General features: G+C 44.1%; 2 protein-coding genes across 2 annotated transcripts in view; both read left to right on the top strand.

Annotated features, from left to right (window-relative positions):
* LOC6053918 (structural maintenance of chromosomes protein 3) overlaps window positions 1–21014 on the top strand; it is a 98362-nt gene extending 77348 nt beyond the window's left edge. Inside the window, 3 exon segments of the mRNA XM_038266877.1 lie at window positions 7532–7722; window positions 7725–7762; window positions 20146–21014. Coding sequence (XP_038122805.1) covers window positions 7532–7722; window positions 7725–7762; window positions 20146–20862 — 946 coding nt within the window. The 3' untranslated portion in view covers window positions 20863–21014.
* On the top strand, window positions 14350–15225 carry LOC6053920 (uncharacterized protein K02A2.6). The gene is made up of 2 exons (XM_001869887.2): window positions 14350–14518; window positions 14577–15225. The coding sequence occupies exons 1-2, from the start codon at window positions 14481–14483 to the stop codon at window positions 15091–15093; spliced, it is 555 nt and encodes a 184-aa protein (XP_001869922.1). The 5' UTR covers window positions 14350–14480; the 3' UTR covers window positions 15094–15225.
* Window positions 21015–25666: the final 4652 nt, after the last annotated feature.

Genomic DNA, 25666 nt, shown 5'->3' with positions numbered 1-25666 from the left:
TAAATTCTTAAATTCTTAAATTCTTAAATTCTTAAATTCTTAAATTCTTAAATTCTTAAATTCTTAAATTCTTAAATTCTTAAATTCTTAAATTCTTAAATTCTTAAATTCTTAAATTCTTAAATTCTTAAATTCTTAAATTCTTAAATTCTTAAATTCTTAAATTCTTAAATTCTTAAATTCTTAAATTCTTAAATTCTTAAATTCTTAAATTCTTAAATTCTTAAATTCTTAAATTCTTAAATTCTTAAATTCTTAAATTCTTAAATTCTTAAATTCTTAAATTCTTAAATTCTTAAATTCTTAAATTCTTAAATTCTTAATTCTTAAATTCTTAAATTCTTAAATTCTTAAATTCTTAAATTCTTGAATTCTTAAATTCTTAAATTCTTAAATTCTTAAATTCTTAAATTCTTAAATTCTTAAATTCTTAAATTCTTAAATTCTTAAATTCTTAAATTCACTAATTCACTAATTCACTAATTCACTAATTCACTAATTCGCACATTCACAAATTCACAAATTCTTAAATTTTCAAATTTCTGATTTTGAATTCAATTTTTGATAAAAATAGTGTTTTTGAATGTTAGAATTTCGGGTTTTTCGTAAATTTATATATTCGACTTGTAATTTCTGAATAAAATAAATACTTTAACATTCAAATAATTATTCAATTCACCATACTATTTATTTAGAATTTCCAAATTTCCGATTTTTTACTTTTGAGTTTTTCAGTCAGATAATAGATATTTGTATGATAACTGTCAAGTTTATTTTCACTCTGGTTTACTTCATTTCGATCCGTGTGGATCAATTGGACAGCGCACTGGACTCACAATCCAGAGGTTGCTGGATGGTACTAGAAATAGTGGCCGACAGCTATAAAGACAACTTCTGTTTATAGCGAGTTGTGGCGCTATAACCACGGCAAATAGTGTCCAGGGCATTCGTGGAAATACAATGTCCCATCCCAGAGGGTCCCGGAGTACCAAACCTTCTTTGCATCGTGCTCCCAACGAATACAACCAAATCACGGAGCGTATGGTGGTGTGTTCCTACGCTTCTTCCTCCTGTCGATTCAGAATTGTGTTGTTGTTCGAACACTCAGTGCTCAAACTCAACCCAATTACGAGTCATCTCTGCGATAAGGCTTTACGCAGTAGGCCTGGCCGCTTTAACGCTTATGATGTTTCAATGCAGTCTAATGCAATGGCGCACTACAAATGTTAATAAATGACAAGAAGAGTGCTAGGCGTCATCCAACCTAAGGCACTCTCCAGGATCCCTTCGAAAGATTGGCTGCGCTAGGGTCTGATTAGATTAGATTAGAAAAATACTAAATGATGATAAATAAAACAATTTTTCAATTTAATAAAGTCGTTTTGAACCAAATTACTGATTTCTTCAATATTCATTCAAATTTGATAATCAAAAAAAAAATGCAACTTCAACCAAACAAAGACAAATAATTCTAAAAATCGCTGAAAAACTTAGCCACCGGCAGCTCGGGGACTTCTCGAGCACCTATCTTGGCTACTCGACGGATCCCCGATGAATTATTTCTTCGCTGAATGAACTCGAAGGCTAATTTAGCTTTAGCTTTGCTACCCGCGGTGCGAAAGTTGAGGTGCAAACATGTCGGGAGCAAATCGGATGAACTCTTTTAAAAATTTGAAAATGATATTTTATTGATGTAAGCAAACAATTAGGACATATAATGCAATTGGAAGCATGTTCTATCATACTAGAACATAGTTTCATTGATTTTGATCAACAAAACGGCTAAAATTGGAAAATGAATAAATTAGATCCCCGCGGTGGGCATGATTCAGTAGCCAAATTAGCTCCCAGCGGTGCGGAAACCTGTATTAGCTACGGAGCAAAGCTAAAACTGGGGATCCAACCGATAGGTTTGCCACGCAATTAGATCTCTGCGGTGGAGATGCCCTAAGGCATCCAAACTGCTCGGTATGATCTTCAGAATGACTAAGTACTTCCGAGATATTCATTGTATCATTGCCAGTCGATGTGATTATCTTCATAATGATTTTTTGTCTGTCAGGAGAGATTTAGCGAAAACCGTGTTTGTTTCTGATCTGTTGAGATCCAACATTGATTGTCCTTACTTGGTCGGACAACTCAACATCAACATTCGCCGGCGAACACTTCGCTCGTTTGCTTTTCTGACCCTACCCTTTGCTCGCACCAATTACGCATTCAATGAACCATTCTCCAGCATGTGCAGAGTCTTCAATCGGTGCTACTCGTCCTGTTCAAAAACTTAAATTCTTGACGTTTCTCCGAGAAGAAAATCCCCCACCCCTTAACCCTCTAGTTTAGGTTTACACATGTAGCTTATTTATTTATTTATATTGTATGTAATTTTCGTTAGCCCAATAAGTTAGTTTAAGTAATTATGAAAAAAGTCTTTTTGTCATTTGGACTGAAAATCTGTTGACAATAAAAAAGAGGTTTTGTGCCTATTTAAGAAGGACCCATCGGTAGGCGATCCACTCAAACGGGCTTTTCCCTCCAAACAAAATAAAACAAAACTTCAATCTATACAAGGACGACAGTTTTTTAAAAGCCTATATGAAATTAAAATAAGTTTTTTTGTTCTTTGTTGTGCTTTGGATTTTAAATGAACTACAATGTGATTCAAATTAAATAAACTTTTACGCATATATTTCTTTTTTTTATTTGACATGACCAGAAAAGCTTGAAAAATTTCTTTGAAAATATCTTTAAAAAACAAGAGGCGACAACAAATTAAATGACACCAACCTATGTAAAATTTAAGATATGTTTTGAATTTCATGTTTTACATAATAAAAATGTATGCAACAAGTGGCAAAAAAAAAAATTTTTTTCAGCACGAGTCGTACATACATCGGATAAATCTCGATTACTTTTTCAAAAGGTCCTATGTACATAGGAAACTCTTGGCTCATTTGTTGTTTTGAAAAAGTTATCTAGAAATACGACAAGTGCTGGAAAAATCAAGTTTTATAACAAGTTGCTTACAACATATTTTGCAATCCCGAATAAACGCCTTTCGAATGAATATTTTGCAAACATCCATGTGTTAAATAAATTCACCGTTAAAATTTAAAATTAATTTTAAAATTTTACTTATTGATACAAGTGCTAAAATGTTTAAGTTTCACAAAAAAAAACATTTGCTAAAAAAATATTTTACAAATTATTTTTAAGTTGCTACCGCCAACTAGGAAAAAACAGTCTAAATAGGTAAGGAGATTTTAGAACAATAAATTTAAAAATCGGTGTTCTGTGAAATTGTTTTGTTCTGTTCCTGTTTTAACCAAAGTAATTCAAAACATTATTTGATTTTTTCAACTTTTAAATCATAAATATAAGTAGATATATCAATCTATTAAAAATATAAATTCAATTCAAAATCAAATATGAAATATTTAAAGCGCCATTTTGCAGATCGGTAAACTAAAATTAAAACACTTTGCCCTAATAAACTAAATTAATGCTGATATATGCCGAATACAAATTATAATGCTATAAAATTATTATCGAAAAAAAACGAAGTTGACTTTATAGCTGTCGGTCACCATTGCTAGTACCAACCACTAGTGTCTTCCTTTTTATCTACAAGGGCTTGGCCGCCCTGGGCTCCTAAGTGTATGAAAGTATGGCACGGAGCGACGGCGCCGAATACCCATATTAACACAAATAATTTTAGAGCGCCCTCCGCGGAATTCGAACCGCCAACCTCTGAATTGTCAGTCCAGTGCGCGATTGATCCACACAGGCGGGACGATTTTCGATATATATTATTATCGATTCTGAGGTATTCAACTGTTCATATATTTCCACAACCAAATCAGAATTTCCAGACCAAAATTTGTTTTTTTTTCGATAATTCCCAGAACAAATTATAAAAAAAATCCCGGGATTCGGAAATTCCCGGTTTTGGAAAAATCCCGGGAATTCCCGGGATGGATGACAACACACGGACTTCTTCATGACCAGCTTCCTTCTGTACGTTTGCCCAACCACTATAGCTTCTGACGGTCCTCTTCAAACTCTGCTACGGACTTCCCCTGGTGCATCGACTGCGCGATGCACCAAATGCACCGTTCTTCAACCTGGTCGCTTCACAATCCACGGATGGTGCGGATCGCACCTTAAAACACTGTTTCTCGTGGATTTCTTCAGCCAAACACCACACACGGACCGAAATGTTCCCACACGGCGGTATCGAACTGCACGGTTGAAGTTTCGCGACAAACTGGCACTTTTTCTCCTCCACGAACCGACCGAACTAGTGCAGCGACGAGACGACCGAACTGCATCTTCTTTCACTGCCAATGTTTACCTTTTGCCGATCTCACTTCATCTGGCAGCTGTCCATATAAAAATGATGCATGAAAATTTAAAAATCTGTATCTTTTGAGGAATTTTTTGATCGATTTGGTGTCTTCGGCAATGTTGTAGGTATGGATAAGGACTACACTAAAAAAAAAAGATACACAGTAAAAAGTTTTTTGGTGATGGTCCAATTTACAATGTTAAAACATGAAACATTCGTGAAATTTTCCGATCTTTTTGAAAACAATATTTAAAAAAATAAATCAAGACTAACATCTCAAAAGGGTCAAACATTCAATATTACGACCTTTTAAAATGTTAGTCTTGGTTTAAATATTTGAAAATATTTTTCGAAAAAATCGGAAAATTTCACGAATGTTTCATGTTTAACATTGTGAATCGGACCATTAGTTGCTGAGATATCGACATTAGAAATTGGTGGGTTGTTTGGGTGAGACTTAGAAAACATACATTTTCCTGTTTTTAAACACTTGCCACACTGCCACACTGGGCCACACTGGGTAGTGCCATCCGAGTCAGTCGGAATGATTGGTACGACGACGAGTGCCAACGGATTACCGCTGAGAAGAAAGCAGCTTATGACAGGAAGCGACGAGAGGGAACGTGGAACGATACCGGCAGGCTCGGAATCGGCAGGTCGCGGTCTTCAAGCTTAAGAAGCGCCAGCAAGAAGACCAAGATTGCGCGGAAATGGAGCAGCTATTCCGAGCTAACGAAACGCGGGAGTTGTACGAGAAGGTGAACCGGTCCCGCAAAGGCTTCGTGCCGCGAGCCGACGTGTGCAGGGAAAACGAGGGAAACCTGATCGTAAGCAAGAGCGAGGTGTTGGACAGGTGGAAGCAGTACTTCAACGAGCACCTCAACGGCGATGAAGCGGACGGAGACGGCGTAGGAGTCAACCTTGGAGCGCCCGCAGCTGATGAACAGTTCCCAGTGCCTGATCTAGAGACGGTGAAGAGGGAGATCAGGAAACTGAAGAACAACAGAGCTGCCGACAAGGATCGGTTACCCGGTGAGCTCTTCAAATATGGAGGAGAGAAACTGGCGAGGGCGCTTCACTGCGTGATCTCCAAGATCTGGGAGGAGGAGAAGCTACCGGAGGAATGGATGGATGATGTCGTGTGCCCCATCTACAAAAAGGGTGATAAGCTGGACTGCGGCAACTACCGCGGCATTACGCTTATCAACGCGGCCTACAAAATCCTCTCCCAGATCCTCTGCCGCCAGCTGTCACCCCATGCAAGGAGGTTCGTGGAGCCCTACCAAGCGGGCTTCACAGGCGCGTGCGCCGCCACGGACCAAATATTTTGTCTCCGACAGATCCTCGAGAAATGTCGTGAGTACAACGTGCCCACACATCACATCGTCATCGACTTCAAGGCGGCCTATGATACAGTCGACCGCGAGCAGCTATGGCAGATCATGCACGAGAGCGGATTTCCGGAAAAACTGACTCGGCTGATCAAGGCTACCTTGGATGATGTGGTGTGTCACGTGCGTGTTTCGGGGGATTTAGCGGAACCCTTTGGATCACGCTGAGGGCTGCGGTAAGGTGATGGCTTATCCTGTGCGCTGTTCAACATTGTCCTTGAGGGCATCATTCGAAGAGCGGGCATTGACACGAGTGGCACGATTATGAACAAGTCCTACCAGTTGCTTGCTTTTGCCGATGACATCGACATTGTGGCAAGAAACTTGGAGACGGTGAAAGATATCTACACCCGACTGAAGGTACAAACAAGGCATGCAGGGCTTGGCATTAATACGACGAAGACAAAGTACATGAGAGGAAGGGGCTCGAAGGACGTCGCTCCCCCAAGTCTCACCCCTCTAACTGTGGATGGTGATGAGTTGGAGGAGGAGTTCGTATCGCTGGTAACCGCCGACAGCCAGCAAAGATCCGGACTCGTATGCTGGGAATCGTGCTGGACTATCGGATCGAGTGCAACGCGCACTAAGCTGACGATGTACAAAACACTGATTAGACCGGTAGTCCTCTATGGCCACGAGACCTGGACGATGGGCAGGAGGACGAACGTGCTCTTGAAGTTTTCGAACGGAAGGTGCTACGAACGATCTACGGTGGAGTGCAGGTGTCTGACGGAGTGTGGCGAAGACGCATGAACCACGAACTGCACGCGTTTCTTGAATAACCGACCATCGCCACCCAGGCGAAGATCGGGAGGCTCAGGTGAGCCGGCGATGTCGCCCGTGCTGAGAATTTCTGTACCCGCCTGGGTCAGAATGTTTTGCTTGGGGAATTTGAAAATTTCAAATTTCATTCTAGGGACTCGTAATCGGGCTGTAGTGGACTAAATTGGATGCTTCAAAATGCAAGAGGTGGGTTTTTTGTCCTCTATCTGACCACCACAAAATTTCCCAACGAGGGGCTAAACCGGTTCCGGGACAATCCGGATTGTTTAACGGTATTGTTCCGAAACAGTATTTTTGGTCGAAAAATGTTGATAAAAAGATGAAAACAATGTATATTTGGAACAAATATTGTTGAAACTTATTCAATAGAGACTCTTACAACATAAAATAGCAATTTTATAAAAATAGTTGCTTATAAACTAATGATTTGATAAGTTTTACATGAAAAAACTAAATTTCAACCAAATTTTTAATCTAAACAAACTTAACAAAGTTATCAGAAGTTCAAAGTTGTCACAAACTGGCTAGGGGTAATAGTATTTGACACAGAAACAACATTTCATAAATGAATTCACTCAAATCGATCAGATTTTGTACTTTTATTAGGGGTACGGACAATTATTTGACCTCTTTTTGACTTTTTTGAGTAAACTATTTTTGTATTTTTTAAGAAAATGTTTTTTGCTAATCCAATGACAGTGCCTTAACCCATTCAGGCCTGAATTTTCAAAAAAATATTTCTTTAGTCAATGATGGGAAAATGTTATGACCATACGAAAATTATAGGCTAGTTTTGATAATTTTGATATTTAGGTCAGGCTCAAAAGGGTTAAAGAGGACATTCTGCTGCGTCGATTGATGTATAAAACATGGTACTTTGATCGTATTTTATGTACTTTTATATCACAAACATTTTCCGTACGGGGGGGGTACGGACAAATATTTGACTCACAGTATATATATATTGAAATATGAAGCATATTAAACTATTTATTGTTCAATAATTGTTTAGGGTGGTGGGTGCCGTAAAGCAACAAAAAAATTTCCAAAAAGAGCTTGAAACCTGGATGATGAAGGAGAAGGAATCGCAAGAGAAAATGGAGGAAGACTCAAAGCGCATGGAAAAGTGGGCAGCGAAGGAAAATTTGCTGCATCAAAAGATTGAAGAATGTACGGACAAAATTGCAAGTCTCGGGGCGCTTCCCAGGTGGATCCTGCTTATCAAAGAATGTCGTTGAAACAGGTAATGATGCTTATAGAAAAACATTAAAAACCGCTTTGATTGGTATTTAAAGCAGCCATTTTAGGATTTTAATTAGATAATCTTTTTAATAAATTTTCAGATTACATTTTATATCAACATGTATATTAGGGTGGTCCAAATCCGGGCTTTTTGGGCTACCCCTGAAATCAAAGATTGACCCATCACTAGGCTAAATTCCAAATTTGAGCTCATTCTGACCACGGGAACCCCTCCTCCAATCGCTTTAAGTTTGTATGGGAAAAATCGTCAAAATTTATGGAGAAAAGCAACTATTTAACTTTTTTACCTGTGGAAGGCGCCATAGTTATCCGATTTTTACCATTTCTCAAATTTAGAACCTTCATTAAATTTAGAACAACTTTCCCGAAGACACCATATTTATAGGATTTTTTCCCGCGAAGTTATTAGCGCCCAAAACTGACCATTTTTGCGCGGCCAGCTGTAAGGGGCTACCTAACAACGATGTTTAATTTCAATTCGTACACGCACGTGCTCTCTCTGGTTCAAACTCTCTCACGAGCTTGCTCGCCTACCTGCCTGCCTACAAGCCACTATGGGCCATCCCCATACAAACAGGCGGCCAAATTATTTTTTTGCTTTTTAAACGTTTTTTCATACAAATTTGGGTAATTGTATGGTATTGAAATGGTATACGTCGATTATTATGACTTTTCATGTTTTTCAATAGTTGATTGTTTATAATAAATAGTCTTTTCATACATTTGCAAGTACAACAGAATTGCGTATTGTTGTATTGCAAGTTTATATTATTAAATTATGGATAAGCTAATACATCCCCACTTTAAGGCAGTGTTGCGATACTCACGCGCTCACGCGCTCGTGAGCGCTCATTTTTCGCTCATTCGTGAGGAGCGCTGCGCGAGCTAGCTCACGTTTGCCCGCGCTCACGTTTGCTCTGATTTTTTCAGCTCGCGTTTGCCCCACGCTCGCGCTCGAGCTCATTTTTCGCTCACGGAGCGCTCACTTTGGAAGTATCGCGAATCGAATCGTTTTTCGTTTTTGAGAAAGTTTTTGTTTTTCAATCCTAGTTATATGTTTTGCTTGAAGCGCAGCATGTCAGTGGAAACATCACCTAGGAACATTTTTTTATATATATTTGGAATGGAATGGATGGAACTGGAATAACGTATTTGCATTAACTATGTTTTAAATAATAAATTGGATTCGCAAGGGTCAAATCATATTGAAGACATACAGTCAGAGTTGAAAATATAAAATTTTTCGAATAAATCGGCCTTACCTCAATAATAGTTAAGGTAAGCAGAGACAATTGCTGGGGAATGGTATGAGCGCGTAAACAAAAAGGACTGAAAACCTTAGAAAAACTTACAAAACAATGAAATAATTCAAGAAGATTTATGCTGGGGTATGTTCGATTCAATGTTATGTGCTTGGTTGATTAAAATATAAAAATAAACTGTTTTATGTACCTAAACAGTTTGTTGACTACCATTCTATCGTTCAGTGCTTTTAAACGGCTGATAATTCTTATAAAGCTAATGTTTCTCTTTCTCATTCTAGAAAATAGATTCAATAAATGTTTTTTTTTTTTAATTTGGACATTCTCTAAAATGTTTGGAATATGAGGGATGATTAAAACATTTATAAAGCTTACTGTTGGGTTTTTTAAAGGTCCAATAAAACATTTTTTTTTTTGCTTTTTTTTAGTGTTTCTAAAACCGCCTCGAGTCAAAACTCCTGATTCTAAAAACTTAAAATAAACAAAATTTGTCAATTAATTCAATTTTTTGTACATATCAGTGGATCTCTTCACGTCAATGAATTGTTACATTAAGAATGAGTCACTCAAAAGTGAATCATTCTGCCCCTTGGCTAATTCTGAATTTAAAATAGAACGTATATTTCGGTTCGCCGACTAAATCCATTTCATTGCATACTTTTGTTTGTAGTGGTCAATTTCTTGCTTGTTTTTGCTGCCTGTGCTGAGATAGTTCTAGAAACTTGGTTTCAAACAGGCAGATGCTTCAACAGGGAAAAACAACTACCTACTTTGGCTCACCAGCTCACGTGAGCGCAAAACGCTCCGGTGAGCGTGAGCGAGCATGAGCTACCTGATAAAAACTTACGCTCCAGCTGGAGCGAGCACGCTTTCCGTGAGCGCTCGCTCATTCGCAACCCTGCTTTAAGGACACAACCCCTCCCCTCTCTCTTTCACTCCCCCTCCTCCTCCCTTCCAACAAAATTTTGTTAAGCGTAATAAATTGATTTTAACCCAAATATCTATTATTTACTGCTGTGTGTCATATGCGTCACATCGTTGTCGCACGGCACAAGTGTACTTTTGTATCCGGACGTAGGGCGAGGTGACACCGGTCCTCGGACTTAGGACAATCGGAATATCGAATAAAATACGCCTGGTACAACTAAAGTAACATTTATTGCACGAGTTAAAAAGGCCGCGTGTGCGTATCACATCGCGGGAGAAACACTTCTGACAATTACTACAAATGAACAAAGACAGCTGACATATCAATTATGCGCACCTCCTGCATCTCACGATGACAGCTATGCTGAGATGTGAGAGCCTAGCGACGTATGGAGCGCACGAATAGACCCGGCTTTCTGTGGACACTCCCTCAGTGGTGCTGTCCACAACATCTCCCCCCCGTAATTTGAGAGGTTGCATCGGGACTCGACTCGGGCTCTCCGGACCAGGAAGAGCAGCGAGGAGACCTGCACGACGAATGAAGAAACTAACACCTGCCACTGGATAACGGCGGCACCTGCTTGGCCACCGGGCTACCCCTCATTTGGTTCGTGTGGCAGCGTAGCAATCGTCCGTCTCTCAGCCACACATTATAAGTTCCATCTTTGTAGTTCTCCAACACAAATCCAGACATCCATTTTGACGATCGTCTCGAACGTACAAGGGCATAAACGAGATCATCACAGACGAAGTCCAGGTGTTTCTTACGAGTTCGCTGTTGTTCACCACGAGGAACAGAATCCGTTTCTTCCACTTTCCATTTCGCTTCCCGTTCCGTTGACCACAGTGCGTTGCAGCAAAAACTGTCTGCCGAAACCGAACCGAGATCGAAACTGTCTAGCAAGTCCAATCCGAGCAGCTGCACCGGTTTCTCCGTGACACGTATCACCTCGTACTGGGTCGAGCCAGCAATCGTGACGTCACAGAAAAACTCACCCACCAGCGTCAACGACGATCCAGTCGCCGTAGTTACTCTTACAGATGGCGCTGACAGTTTTGGCCGTCCGATCTTCTTCCAGAGTTGCTTGTTGATGACAGTGATGTCGGATGCGGTATCGAGCTGCAGTTGAACCGGCGTACCATCCAATCCAACCGACACAAATTTCCGACCTTTTTGCCACGCTCGGCTTGTTGTTACCACGTTACTAGAAACTGCTTCTGTCTTCTTCTCCCTCCCGTGATAAAACGACTCTGAACTGCGACAATACCCTTCACAGTGACCGATCTTGTTGCAATCAGCACATCGGTAATCTTGATACTCACAGTTTCGTGCCTTGTGCAATCCACCACACAGCCAACAAGCCCACCTGTTTCGACCCTTCGTGCTTCGAACAGGTGATGGAGAAGAAGATCGGTCCTGTTTCTTGTCGCGCCCACGATCCAATTGCTGCTGCTGCTTGTCGTGTCCACGTCCGCGGTTCGCCCACTGCTGCTGAGCCTTGCCGATTCCACGGCCGCGGTCCTCCCACTGCTGCTGAACTTTGTTTACCAACGACGGCTGCGACTCTATCATGGCGTTGTCGTGCTTCAAGTTGAGGAGGCGCTGACACTCGTCCGACAACTGCTGCAGAGTGACGTCCTGCTCCTCAATCTTTGACAGCAATCGTGTACGGATTTCAGCATCGTTCTCAGATTTTAGACCGCAAAAGTACACGAGACATTTGAACTGGTCTTCTGTCAGCTTGGCAAGTTCAAACTCGACGCAGAGCTTGTTTACACGGCAAGCATACGTCACATGATCTTCAGTGGGTTGCTTGACGTTCTGCGCACCAAACAAACCCTTCAGCGTGTTCACGATATCTTCAAACGTCATTGCCTTGGGCTTCGCCGGAAGGATGAAGCTGGAGTAACGTTCGTGTTCGGCCATCCCCAACTTCCTCAACAGCAATCGAACCTTGGCATCGTCTTCCAGACGGGCGGCATCCTGTTCGAACAGGTCTTCGTAACGGGAGTACCATGCAGCAAACGTCAGACAGCTCTCAGCGTCGTACCGAAACTCCTTGATGTTACTCGCTAGCAGATCGATGATTTTCTCAGGCTGAACTGGTACTTGTCTGCTAGTTTCAATCGTTCGCATAAAGTCCTGCTGTTGGCGTAGCATAGCTGCCGATTGCTGCTGCATCTGCAACATCATGTTCTGGAACATGCCCATCATCTGCACGAAAACTGGGTTGGCTTGTGGAGCTGGTTGCGCCCCCGGTTGTTGCTCTCCATTTTGCCCGTTCGCCGGGTTCCCGTCGGCCATGCTGGTCTCGGAGCTTGTCCGTCTTCTTTCACGCGCGTTATGTTTCTCCATCTCCGAAACACCTTCACCTGCACTGCCACGCGCTCTGCCAGCAAACAGATACTTGGTCTTAGCAGTGTTGATGGTCAGTCCGATCTTCGCAGCTTCCCGCTTGAAAGGGACGAACGCCTCCTCCACTGAACGACGGTCGATACCAATGATGTCGATGTCGTCAGCGTATCCAAGCAGTATGTGCGATTTAGTGATGAGTGATCCGTTTCTATGCACGCCTGCCCTTCGAGCAGCACCTTCCAACGCTATGATGAACAGTAAGTTCGAGAGAGCATCGCCCTGCTTCAATCCATCCAACGTAACGAAAGCTTCAGATGTCTCGTTAGCTATTCGCACGCTTGATTTTGCTCCGTCGAGCGTTGCACGAATCAATCTTATTAGCTTCGTGTTCTAGCATAATTTTCCAAAGTTCATTTCTTCTGACTGAATCGTACGCCGCTTTGAAGTCGATGAACAAATGGTGTGTTTGCAGGTTGTACTCCCGGAACTTGTCGAGGATTTGTCGCAGAGTGAACATCTGGTCCATCGTTGACCGACCCGCTCGAAAACCGCACTGGTATTCGCCGATAAAGGTCTCGGTCAACGGTCTCAGCTTGCTCCACAGGATTCGGGATAGTACTTTGTACGCTGAATTGAGGATTGTGATGCCTCGATAGTTGGCACAATCGAGTCTTTGCCCTTTCTTGTAGATTGGGGTGATGAGCCCGTCTAACCAGTCGGTCGGAAGCTGTTCTTCGCACCAAATTCGCTGGACGATTTGGTGCAGAATCTCGATCATCCGCGCGCTCCCGTGCTTGAAAAGTTCGGCCGGAAGTCTGTCCTTTCCCGCGGATTTCGCGTTCTTGAGCTCCTTTACGGCTTTTTCCACGTCCTCCAACGTAGGCGGGTCCACAGCTATTCCATCATCCTCAACGTTCATCCTGTCCTCGACGACTCCCTCTCGCATCTCACCGTTCAACAGCTGTTGAAAGGGGAAGGCGTCGCTTTCTTTCTTACACCGTTGACAGTTGCATAAAACCTCCGCTTATCGTTCGCGTTGTACTGTGCTTGAGCTTCGGCAAGTACTCTCTCGCGTACTTCCGTTCTTTTCGGCGGTGGGTTCGTTTCTCAGCTCTTCGCAGCTCACAGTTTCGGCGCGTACCCTTAACCAGCATACGTTTCCTGGCCTCGTTCTTCTCGTCCGTCACTCGCTGGCACTCCGCATAACTACAAAGTAGTTAGCAAATGAATATTTGGATTTAAATGAATAATTGAATAAGTTGGACGCATGAATAACACACAACTGTGCATTTATTCTAGAGTCAGATCCATACAGCGTCAGTGTTTATTTGGTCGAAGTGTACTAATTCATTGGCAGATCTGATTCTAGTTGTAATGTACGACAAGACTACTGACGGACGTGACAGGACGAGGGCCCAGTTTAGAGGTTTCAACGCGGCTGGCTGGACCACCCTCCCAAAAAAAAAAAAAACATCCCTTTCTTTGCAGTGCATGGACAACAATAACAAAGCGGCAATGTGGGAAAGGGAAGTCATTTGAACGAACTGTTGTGGATGTACCTAGAACATCGCAGCACGGGGTATTTCTTCTGCACATTTCCAACAACAGTACTTGTTCGGTAACTTGGCTGAGAATGTAGCACAGTTACCGAATGTTGCTCGCGAAACTGGGCTGAACGAAAAATGACGAGGGGACCGATCAAGAGTGTGCCACTTAATGTTTTCGGCGCGGTGCTGGCGCGGTGCCAGAACTTCGAGACCTCTTTGATTTTGAGGCAAAATTGGAATAACTTTTTTTGAGCGTGTGTAAGGTTTGACGTCTAGATCTGTCACACTCGGTGCATAAAATGTTTAGGTTTTTTTGTTTTTTTTACCAAACCGAAGGATTGCCCAGTTTTTTACTTGGGACCGGTGCCAATCGCTGCCACGACCGGACGCTCAGATATCTTTTGGTGGCGCATGTCCCGGCCGAGCTATTTCCGGTGCTGGTGGACGAGGAAATGGGGGGGGGGGGTGAGGAAATCGGGAGAAAAGTGCGGAAAATGCGTCGAAAAACAGATGTACGACGCGTGTGTTTCTACCATGCGGCAACAGGAAGGTTCCCAGGTTTGAGTTTGTTTATTCCGGTGACACTGGAACGGGTTTAATAGAGGGATGCCCGGAATGTTCGGAATGCTTCGCAACAGATGCTCGTAAGTTTGTTTCAATAGTTAAGTTGTAGATGTTCTTCTAAATTGGTTCTTTTTGCAGTCTTCGATCCCCGCCAGAATGCCAGCATCCGCTCACGGGAGGAAGCCGCCGGTGTGACTGGGTCGACGCCGGGAAGGGAGCGGAGACGGCGATCTACGGAGTTCCATTGGACCTGCAGCTGGACTCGGGCTCAGGCATCACCATCATCTCCAGACAGAACTGGGTCAATGTCGGGTCACCTCCAACGTCTCCACCGGACTGCAATGTGCAGACAGCTTCCGGGGACAAACTGGGCATCGAGGCGATGTTCAGAGCAACCTACACCATCGGCGGAACGCACAAGGAGAGCAATTGCTATGTTTGTAGCGCTGACCTTTCCCTCAACGTTCTAGGCTCCGACTTGATGGACGAGTTCGGGCTCTGGGACGTACCCTTTTCGTCGTTCTGCAAGCTGGTCGGAACTCAAACACCGAATCAGCAAGTGGTCGAGCTGAAGGCCAAGTTCCTCGAAGTGTTCAACGATAGCCTGGGCCTGTGCCCCAAAACGTGCGCCTCGTTCTCAAGCCAGATGTCCTAGGACCTGGGACTCTACCGCTACAACCGGGTCTCTCCCGGTGTCAAGAGCGCCCCCCGGCGCGTTTCAGCAGATCATGGGTACCATGCTGGGTGGAGTTCCGTGATACAGCTCCGTTTCTCGACGACATCCTGGTCGGTGGTCGCACCACCGAGGAGCACAAGGAGAATCTGTACCGTGCCCTGGAGCGGGTTTACGGTTATGCTCGAGAAATGCAGATAGCTGCCGAGACCAGCCTGGACCGGGCACTACAAAAAGTCGTGTAGTTTGTGGACAAAGGTTGGCCCAGCGACGCGAAATCACTCTCCGGAACACCGGATGTCCAGCAGTTCTTCGCGCGTCGTGACTCGCTGTTCTTGGCCCAGATAGTGCTGATGTACAGGGACCGGATTGTAATCCCGAAGAAGATCCGCGGCATCGATCAGATGAGGTCATTAGCACGCACTCTCGTTCACTGGCCCAACATCGATGACCAAATCTCCGCACTTGTACGCGCCTGCCAGGAATGCGCTCCGTTGGCGAAAACTGACACCAAAACGAAGCTCCAGTCGTGGCCAACCCCCGAAAATTCGTGGCAGAGGGTACATTTCTGGTCCCATCAACGACACCTTCTTCCTGCTTGTGGTCGATTCTTTCTCCAAGTGGCCGAAGACCATTCCGACCAAGCACACCACCACAGCTGCCACCATTTCGATCCTCTGCCAAATTTTTGCTCGATTCGGAAACCCGGAAGTGATGGTGACCGATAACGACCCGCAGCTAACCAGCGACATCTTCGAGCAGTTCTGCGAGTCCAACGGGATCATGCACCTCAAAACAGCACCGTTCCACCCCCAAAGCAACGGGCAGGCGGAACGTTTTGTTGACATCTCCGAGTCAGCACCATTGCGAAATCGTGTCATCTTAGACCAACCACCCCACTCACCCCCTTATCATATTTTATTATTGTAAAAGAACATGGAACATGAATTATACAACAAAAAATATTCGCAATTAAAAAACCAAAACGTACAGCTCACTTGAACTCCCAAGCTCGAGCAAATGGGAAATTTGGAAGATTATGTGTTAAAAGAAATGAAAGAAATTCACGAAGTGTTTGTGTCGCTGGGTGGAGCGATTGAGCAAGTCGTGTTGCGCGCTCCAGTCGGCAAAGATTCGCTCGCCGATGAGTGAGTGATTCCTGTGCTTTGAACCGATAATCAAAACTCTTGCTTCTAAGGTGTGAATTAATTCTGGATCCGTTAATGCAATTTCTCATAATATCTTTCTCCTGATCTGAAACCGCAGCTGGGAGGGTCTTTGAGGTTGGGCGGGATGGATCCGCAAGGTACTTTGCCGCAGGCGTGGGTGGCGGAGGAGTCGCGCGCAAGACCGTTGTGGCCTACTCACTCCAGTTCTCCGTCCCTTGGCTGACGATCAGCTCGGAACACTTGCCCGCACCACACTAGCAGATCTTCTGGTCGCCGAATGTCTCAAAGTTGTTGTTGAAGGCTCTGGCGTGAAAAAGAGTAATAAGAGTTAGTTGTAGGAAGTGTTTTTACCGGGATTTTGAGAACTTACCGCCTTGAGGTCCTTGAGGGCAAACAGCCCCACGTATTGGCTTCCGCCGACCTTCCACAGCAGCGTCTCGCAGTTGGGCTCGCACGAGTGGTATATGAACCGGGCCACGTTGCCTTTGGGCCCCGAGTCGGTTGTCAACTCCGTGTTCATCGTCAGGAAGTAGTAATTTTCGACCTTTTGGTCCTGCTTTTGCTTTATCCGCCGCGCCAACTCTTCGTTGTTGATCACCTCTCCGACGTACCAGGGCGGATGTCCTCCTGCGCGATCAGATCCGTTTGGCCGCCAGTACCGGGTACTGCTTTCGTTCGAAGCACTGGATCTTGCAACTTTCGCCAGCTGGATAAGTCTTTGGATTGCACTCCTCGAGCAGCGCTCGGTTGATGCAATTCGATTCCAGCCCGCACGGGTCCGTGTCCGACGATGTTCACTCACGGCAGCTCAAATCGTCCGGGGCAGATTCCTGGGCGTGAGCTTTTTCTGCCTGCAGCCGTTCGAAAATCTGCCGTGCCTCGTTGTACCGCTCCATGATGCTCGACCGCTTCAGGTCGTCACGCTGTCCAAGTCGCCTTCGTGATAGAGGTAGATTCGCCTCCAGTTGATCCAGCCAAAGTCGTGCATGCCGAGCGCAAGTAAATGTTCGTTTACTCGTCCACATCCAAAACCGCTGGCGGAGGAATCGCAATCACGGGCCAGAACATGAACACGGAATATTTGGCCCAGACGATCTCGTCGTACAGCGGCATTCTGCCGGAATCGAACTCTTCGCAGATGTAACGACTCTCCGGCGGGTTAAACCGGCGGCACTCGAGGTGGAACGTCGTCAGGCAGGTTTCTGAGCAGATGAAACTTCCGCCCTTGCAGCACAGGAAACACCAGTTGCTGATGTTGATTGAGCACTGCTCTAGTGAGTGCTTAGGGCAGATCGTGGTCAGCAGCTGGAATCCGACGGGGACCGCTTGGCATCCGGGTTGTCCGAAAAATAAAAACGCGGCATCGCAGAAAAAAAAAACGGGTTGGGATTGTTGGGATTGTTTTGATTTTGTTTTGGCTGACAGTGACAGCTGTTGTGCGATGCACGCTTAATTGATTTCCAAAATCGGCTACTTTTTAATCAAAGTTTCAGACACGGTTCCAGCTCGGTGCTGGCTCCGAGCTCGAGGTTTCAGCTCAGGCAGAACCGAAGTGTCACCCCCCTAGGGACCAATGCATAACATTTTCTCTACAAATGTAAAATGATGGTTGCTTAAATTTCTTTCAGAGCTCACCTTTAATTTTGACTTAACATTTCATTAAAACTTAAATATGATTTCTTATTTGCAGAACTTGCTTTTGCATCCACTGGCCCCTCATCATTCTGGTTTGTTTGGTTATTTTACGTTTGTCTGCTTTTTAAGTGGGCTACAGCCCAAGTAGTCCAGTCAAACAAGCTCAGTTACCGAACAAGTACTGTACTTTAATTTTGCTTCACTCATCTTTCTACTCTTCTGCTCTTATTTCCCAATAATTTCTGAAACGTGTTTTCCCTAACAAAAACAGTTTCCCTTAATATGCGAACGATTTTAACTTCTGTTTATCATTGATCTTTCCTTTACCCATTTTCTTATTTATTTATTAAAATGTAATCCTCTACTCTTCTTTTCTTCAAACTACAATTGTTCTTTCAGTATCGAACTTTATGTAGTTTGCTTTCTTTTATTGTCTATTGTTTAAATCTACGCCCTTTTCTTCAAACAAGTATGGTTCGAGTCCTTACTTAATATATTGAATGATCACACACATAAAATTATTGTACTTTTGGTAAACATTTGAATAACATGCTTAGGTCCAAAACATTGTAACAAAACACCGCGACAGAAGAAATAGTAACAGATTAACACGATTCAACATTAGGGAAGATTTCAGGAGAAAACAGTACACAGTAAATAACAATTAGTTTTTGAATTCAAACTAAAAAATAAAACAGTATTTGCTTTAATAAAAGTTGATAGGCACACTATAAATGGTTAGGCGCTTATACTTACATAAAACCCTACGTAATGTACCACCCCCGGCCGAGTTAAAATGCGTAACCGGAAAAGAAGGTGTGCATGCCTGGCACGAACACTCAAAGCGTGTTCTAACGTGCTGCTCGTACTGACTCAGAGCAAGGGTGAGATGTAGGTGTAAGGGCAGTGCGTGTTCGTCGGGAACCTGGTGCATAAGATCAGTCAAGGCCCGTTCTTACACTGAAAATTGCGAAATTACAATATCCCTATTTAAAAAATTACTCAATAATAACTGTTGCGACGGAGCACGTCCCAAATACGGCCGAAGCAATCCCCTCGTTCTACGTCAGTGCTAGTGTTTGTTTTGTTTGACTGGTGCCCGTGCTGTCGCTTGGCAAACGATTAGAAGAATCAAAACAATCTGAGCAAGCGGGAGCACGGGCGCAGCTGGACAGGTCAGCTGCGAAAGACACCATAATTGTGAGTTTTTATTGTTAAAGCGGTATACGCACTTCGGAAGGAACCGGTCAAGAAAAAAATCAGCGGCAGAGCAAGCAAGTCAGAGAGGGTGAAGAAAAGCCCCAAGAAATCGCTCCCTCTCCTTTGTTCTGCTGTTCGTAAAGCTGTTTCTTGACCCCTTTCCTTCCGATCTGCATACTAGCCTTAAATTGTGAACGTTCTGATTGTTTTTCATTCATTTAATAAATTACAGTTTTGTTGCATGTGGGAAATAAAAAATTTTATTTCGCCCTGCTTACGAAGTAGCACCTTCCCGCCTGTCTCAACAATAACAGATGACAATTCATGGAGGAACTAATTTATCGAAATTTGTATTATCTTACACACGCTCTGATAATATGATATCTATTGTTATTACATATAATTATATATCTCAAAATAAATATCGAAATATATCTTGAAAATTATAATAATCATGCCAGGAACGCAGCGCAGCGGACCACACACACACAGGAACGCAGCGCAGCGGATAGCAAACAAAAACGACGACGACGACAAAAGTCCAAGCAGAGAAACAGCGCGCTCGTAGGTAAACAGGCAGGCAGGCAGGCAGGCAGGCGAGCAAGCTCGTGAGAGAGTTTGAACCGTGTACGAATTGGAATTAAACATCGTTTTTAGGTAGCCCCTTACAGCTGGCTGCGCAAAAATGGTCAGTTTTGGGCGCTAATAACTTCGCGGGAAAAAAATCTTAAAAATATGGTGTCTTCGGGAAAGTTGTTCTAAATTTAAAGAAGGTTCTACATTTGAGGAATGGTAAGAATCGGATAACTATGGCGCCTTCCACAGGTAAAAAAGTAAAACAGTTGCCTTTATCCCTACATTTCGACGATTTTTCCCATACAAACTTTAAGCGAGGGAGGGAGGGTTACCGTGGTTAGAATGAGCTCAAATTTTGAATTTAGCATAGTGATGGGTCAATCTTTGAATTCAGGGGGTAGCCCCAAAAAAGCCCGGATTTGGACCACCCTAATGTATATTTTATGTTTTTCAGTTATTCAAAGAGCTCGAAAAGGCCAACCATCACCTGAAAAAATATAATCACGTTAACAAAAAAGCCTTGGATCAGTTTCTCAGCTTCTCCGAGCAAAAAGAAAAACTGTATAAGCGAAAAGAAGAACTCGATATTGGAGGAGAAAAAATTCGCGAGCTTATGCAAAACTTGGAGATGCGTAAGGTTGAAGCAATTCAATTCACTTTTCGACAAGTCGCTGCTAATTTTACTGAAGTCTTCAAAAAGCTGGTTCCTCATGGTGCGGGTCATTTGATTTTACGGACGCATAAGGACGTCGAAGGCAACGACATGGAAAAAGAAGTAGAAACTTCAGATGAATTCACTGGTATTGGAATCCGCGTATCGTTCACCGGTGTCGATGCAGAGATGCGAGAAATGAATCAGCTTTCCGGAGGGCAAAAATCTTTGGTTGCATTGGCTCTTATATTCGCTATTCAAAAATGTGACCCAGCACCATTTTATTTGTTTGATGAGATTGATCAAGCATTAGATGCACAACATAGAAAAGCAGTTGCAGACATGATTCACGAATTGAGCGATAAGGCACAATTTATCACAACCACGTTCAGACCAGAACTACTCGAAAATGCGCACAAATTCTATGGTGTACGCTTCCGTAATAAAGTAAGCCATGTCGATTGTGTTACTCGTGAGATAGCCAGAGATTTCGTGGAAGATGATACAACACATGGGTAAAAGCGTTCTGAATAATTATAATCGTAATGTTTTCTTTTAAAACAAACTTTGATTCTTCTTTCTTAATATATTATTTTAAAATCGCGTTACTACTTTAGAAATAAGATCATAACAATATTTGTCATTGAAGTAAATAAAGCATTTTGACGAGACTTTTTTTTATTTTAAAATTAATAACTGAAAATAACCATCAAAGCACATTACCTGTATGGGGGTTGCTCCCAGGACTAGAGCCGGGACATCGGATATCCGGATAACTTGCAGCTTTGATAATTCTATGAAAAAAGGGCTAACGCATACATGCCAGCTTTGTTTCACGGCTGTGGGGTGACATTAAGACGAAACAAAATAATTTTACAGGTATTCAAAAAAAAATAATTTAGTATCACATGATTTATGGTCGAATACTATTGTATGTATGTATGATCCCCATACCCGCAGGCAACTTGGTCCCGAAACACATGTGAGCGCTAGGTGAACAATTCGATCATCTTTTACTCCGTAATCTGTACACCCACGTGCATAAGTTTTTTTGCACGAATTTTAGTGCTACAAATACCGGCGCAACGAATAAAAAGAAACCCCTTTTCCCTCCCCAAGCACCGGAAATTTGTAGCGGGTGTAGGGACATTTTGTATAGACGCCCTTGCTTCCATCACGTCACTGAGGGTATGGAGCGACGAGAAATTAATAAGCATGCCCCCCTAGTCGAACCTTCATTAGAGAAGCAGGCAATCCACAACTCACAGCGAACGACCAAAGGAACACCCTACCGCGTATTGGCGTGGTTTGTCTTTACTGAAGTGTGTGGATGTTAGAGTGAATGAAAGTGTCAATTGAAAAAAAAAAAAATGGAAAGCTCTCACCAAATACGAAGAATCTTGGAAACAGCTCAATTCCGATCGCCTCGCAACATGACACTTGAAACTTCACAAATCTTGAATTCCTGCCTTGATCAGCAGAACCTCCGGCAGCAGTCCTGGTACCGCACGATTGACTGCAAGCGACCCACAACTTTAAAGTGGCTGGATGATGAACGCCACCCACATCTGCTTCGACAATTCTTGAAAGACTTGGAACTACAGGAACGCTTAAGATGGTGGCCACTTCGTGAGGTTAACAAGCTCCTATCTTTCTTGTTGCTACTGACATCCCTTCCGGTAGAGCAACTCTTCCGAGTCATGGAAGACGTAAATAATTCACAAAACATTCTGCTTGTCACTTCCACCACTTTAACTACAAATGTCTTGAAACGGAAATAGGAGATCTCCGGATTTTGCGAAACTTTTCAATTTCGAAGACAATTAAAAAGATTAAAAAGTGACAGCAATCAAAAACGCGTCCGACCACGGGCACAGATTGCTTCGATCCTTATGATTTATGGTCGAATACTATTATCCGAAAAACCATCCGATCCGTTACATTTTTATTCTTAAAGCGGTATACGCACTTCGGAAGGAACCGGTCAAGAAAAAAATCAAATAGGCAGCAGCGGCAGAGCAAGCAAGTCAGAGAGGGTGAAGAAAAGCCCCAAGAAATCGCTCCCTCTCCTTTGTTCGTAAAGCTGTTTCTTGACCCCTTTTCTTCCGATCAGCGTACTAGCCTTAAACCTGTATTGGGTTCCTAAAATATTTTTATCCAAATAATTTTGAGTTCTTATAAGATTTCCCTTCATCTCTTTTCATTTGGTTTGATTAAAAAGATGATATCTGATTTTTTATAGAAAGAATGTAAATTATCCGGATATCCGAGGTCCCAGCTCTACCCAGAACCACCCTATGACTCCACCCTACAACAAATGTCAAGAAGAGAGAAAAGGAGACGGCAAGAGAGAGTAAGACATTCGCGACATTTGCAACGTGCGGAATCGTTGTATAATAAAAGAACTTAATTAAACACCAAATCGCGTCTTTAATCGGTCTCCGACACCACGTCCCCCACATTGGTGACCCGCGTCGTGAATTTCAACCGTTTCCAGAGACGCATCGAGCTCTACAGGCTCAATAAAAACTCGTTACCTGCTCTGTATGGTAGAACAGAGTTTAGCTCTGTATGCAGCGAACAGAGCCAGCTCTGTATGGGGAAAAATAATATTTAAGGGTGCACAGCAACCAAGGAAGTTGTTGTCTTCTTATTCCAAAATTGTCAAACTTACGAACCCAATCCTGCAAGAATCTGATTGCAAAAATATTCAAACTTTGTTGTAAATAACTATGAAGACAGTAATTTAGGGAATGAATAAAAAAGTATATCCATAGTTTCCGTATTTTTGAAGATACTAAAATGTCTGTAACAGAAATCTGGGTGCAAAAGTTATGGTTGATGTGTACCGTTAATTGCATATATCTCAAAAACGATAAGTTTTAGAAAGTTGACATGTTCTAGAAAGTTGCTGGTACCAAAGGTTCTATATTATTCTCTCATTTGGTTGGCGAATGACTGGACATGGCGTACCATAGGTACTTCGAGTACCGCAGGAATAAAATAGACCCACCAAGTGGTCCAATAGCCTCTTGTCCAGTAACTCCGATATCCTGGCCTCCCCGCGGCGCTAGTCGGGATACTAGTAACCATTGATCGGGTAACCAACCCCGGTGGGAACTATGGTAGTATGCTGACAGGGAAGGGGGCTCCATCCTCTTTGGAGGGTGTAGCTATACCGTTAGGCCTCGTGAGAATGGCCCCCGTTACGGTGTCGAGAGAAAACCGGAGCTGAGTCTCGGTAGCTTCAAGGTGGCAGCCCCACCCCGAGACTAGGTATCGCAGCCCCAATCCGGCTGCATACCGAAAATCACATCATAACGAACAATCAAGAAGGAATAAGGATCCGGAACAAACGGCATAGACCTAAGCACGAAAAGGACACCGATTGGAAACTCGGAACATGGAACTGCAGATCGCTACGTTTCGATGGGTATGAGTACGCTCTGTTGAACGAGCTCGAACCCCGCAACTTCGATGTTGTAGCACTGCAGGAGATGTGCTGGAAGGAGCGAAGATGTGGGAGGATGATGCTTTGGAGCTCACCATGTACCAGAGCGGCGGAGTCGAAAACTAGCAAGATGCGGAGTCGTGTGATAGATTGGGAGCCGATCGACGACCGGATGTGTAGGTTGAGGATTAAAGGCCGTTTCTTTAACTACCACATCTTCAACGTACATTGCCCACACGAAGAATCATCCGATGCCGAGAAGGAAGCGTTCTACGCGAAGCTGAAGCAGAAGTTCGACAGCTGCCCGCAGAGGTTCGTCAAGATCGTCAGATATGAAGAGATATGAACGCCCGCATAGGAAGGGGGGAGATGTACAAGCCGGTGATCGAGCCGAACAGCCTGCACACCGTCACCAACGACAACGGCCAGCGGTGCATCAACTTCGCAGCCTCCCGCGGTATGGTGGTACGGAGCACATTCTTCCCCCGGAAAGACATCCACAAAGTCACCTGGACATCGCCTAACCAACGAACAAAAACACAAATCGACCACGTCCTCATCGACGGCCGATTCTTCTCGGACATACGGAACATCCGCACGTACCGCGGTGCGGACATCCACTCGGACTACTACCTGGTGGGTGCAAGCATACACTCAAAACTGTCGACGACGTACCACCGACGACGGAGCCGGCTCCCACCGCCGTTCAACACCGAGCGGCTGCAGGACACGGCTGCGGCTCAGCACTACGTGCAGCAGCTGGAAGCGAGCCTGCCAACGGAGGAGGAACTCGGCGCTGCCTCGCTCAACGATGGATGGAGCAGAATTTGCTCGGCCATCGGCAGTGCCGCTGAAGCCGCGCTAGGTAGTACGGTCCGAGTTGGAAAGCAGCGCTGGTTCGACGAGGAGTGCCAGCGGCTACTTGACGAGAAGAAAGCAGCTTATGCGGTGAAGCTGAGAGCTGCAACTGATGAGAACGTGGCCAGATACAAACAAGCGCTGAAACAGCAGAGAACGGTCTTCAAGCTCAAGAAGCACCAGCTGGAAGATCGCGATCGCGCCGAAATGGAGCAGCTGTTCCGGCAGAACGAGACGCGAAAGTTCTACGAGAAGGTTAACCGGTCCCGCAAAGGCTATGCGCCGCAAGCCAACACTTGTCGGGACGCCGAGGGAAACCTTCTTATGGACACAGGCGAGGTGTTGAACAGGTAGCAGCAGTTCTTCAACGAGCACCTCACCGGCGATGTAGCGCATGGAGACGGCTTTGAAGCCCAACTTGGACCGCCCACTACCGGCACCTGATCTGGAGACGGTGAAGAAGGAGATCAGGCAGCTGAAGAACAACAGGGCCGCCGGTAAAGATCGGTTACCCGGTGAGCTCTTTAAATATGGAGGAGAGCATTTGGCGAGGGCGATCCACTTGGTGATTTCTAAGATCTGGAGGGAGGAGAAACTACCAGAAGAATGGATGGATGGTGTCGTGTGTCCCATCTACAAAAAGGGCGATAAGCTGGACTGCGGCAACTACCGCGGCATCACGCTTATCAACGCGGCCTATAAAATCCTCTCCCAGATCCTCTGCCGTCTGCTGACACCGTACGCACGGAGGTTCGTGGGCCCCTATCAAGCGGGGTTTACTGGCGCTCGGGCCACCACGGACAAAATTTTTTCGCTCCAACAGATCCTCGAGAAATGCCGTGAGTACAACGTGCCCACAAATCACATCTTCATCGATTTCAAGGCAGCGTACGATACAGTCGACCGCGAACAGCTATGGCAGATCATGCACGAGTACGGATTTCCGGACAAACTGACTCGGCTGATCAAGGCTACCTTGGATCGTGTGATGTGTCACGTGCGAGTGGCAGGGGA

This window comes from Culex quinquefasciatus, chromosome 1 (genome assembly GCF_015732765.1).
Source record: "Culex quinquefasciatus strain JHB chromosome 1, VPISU_Cqui_1.0_pri_paternal, whole genome shotgun sequence".
In the NCBI taxonomy this organism is placed as follows: Eukaryota; Metazoa; Arthropoda; class Insecta; order Diptera; family Culicidae; genus Culex; species Culex quinquefasciatus.
Note: the sequence above shows the minus strand (reverse complement) of the source record. Positions and strands in the feature narration are given on the sequence as shown.

Coding starts and splice junctions, on each gene's coding strand:
- LOC6053920 (XM_001869887.2), top strand. CDS start 14,481: ATGCCCGGAATGTTCGGAATGCTTCGCAACAGATGCTC. Junction 14,519..14,576: donor ATGCTTCGCAACAGATGCTC/GTAAGTTTGTTT, acceptor TTCTTTTTGCAG/TCTTCGATCCCCGCCAGAAT.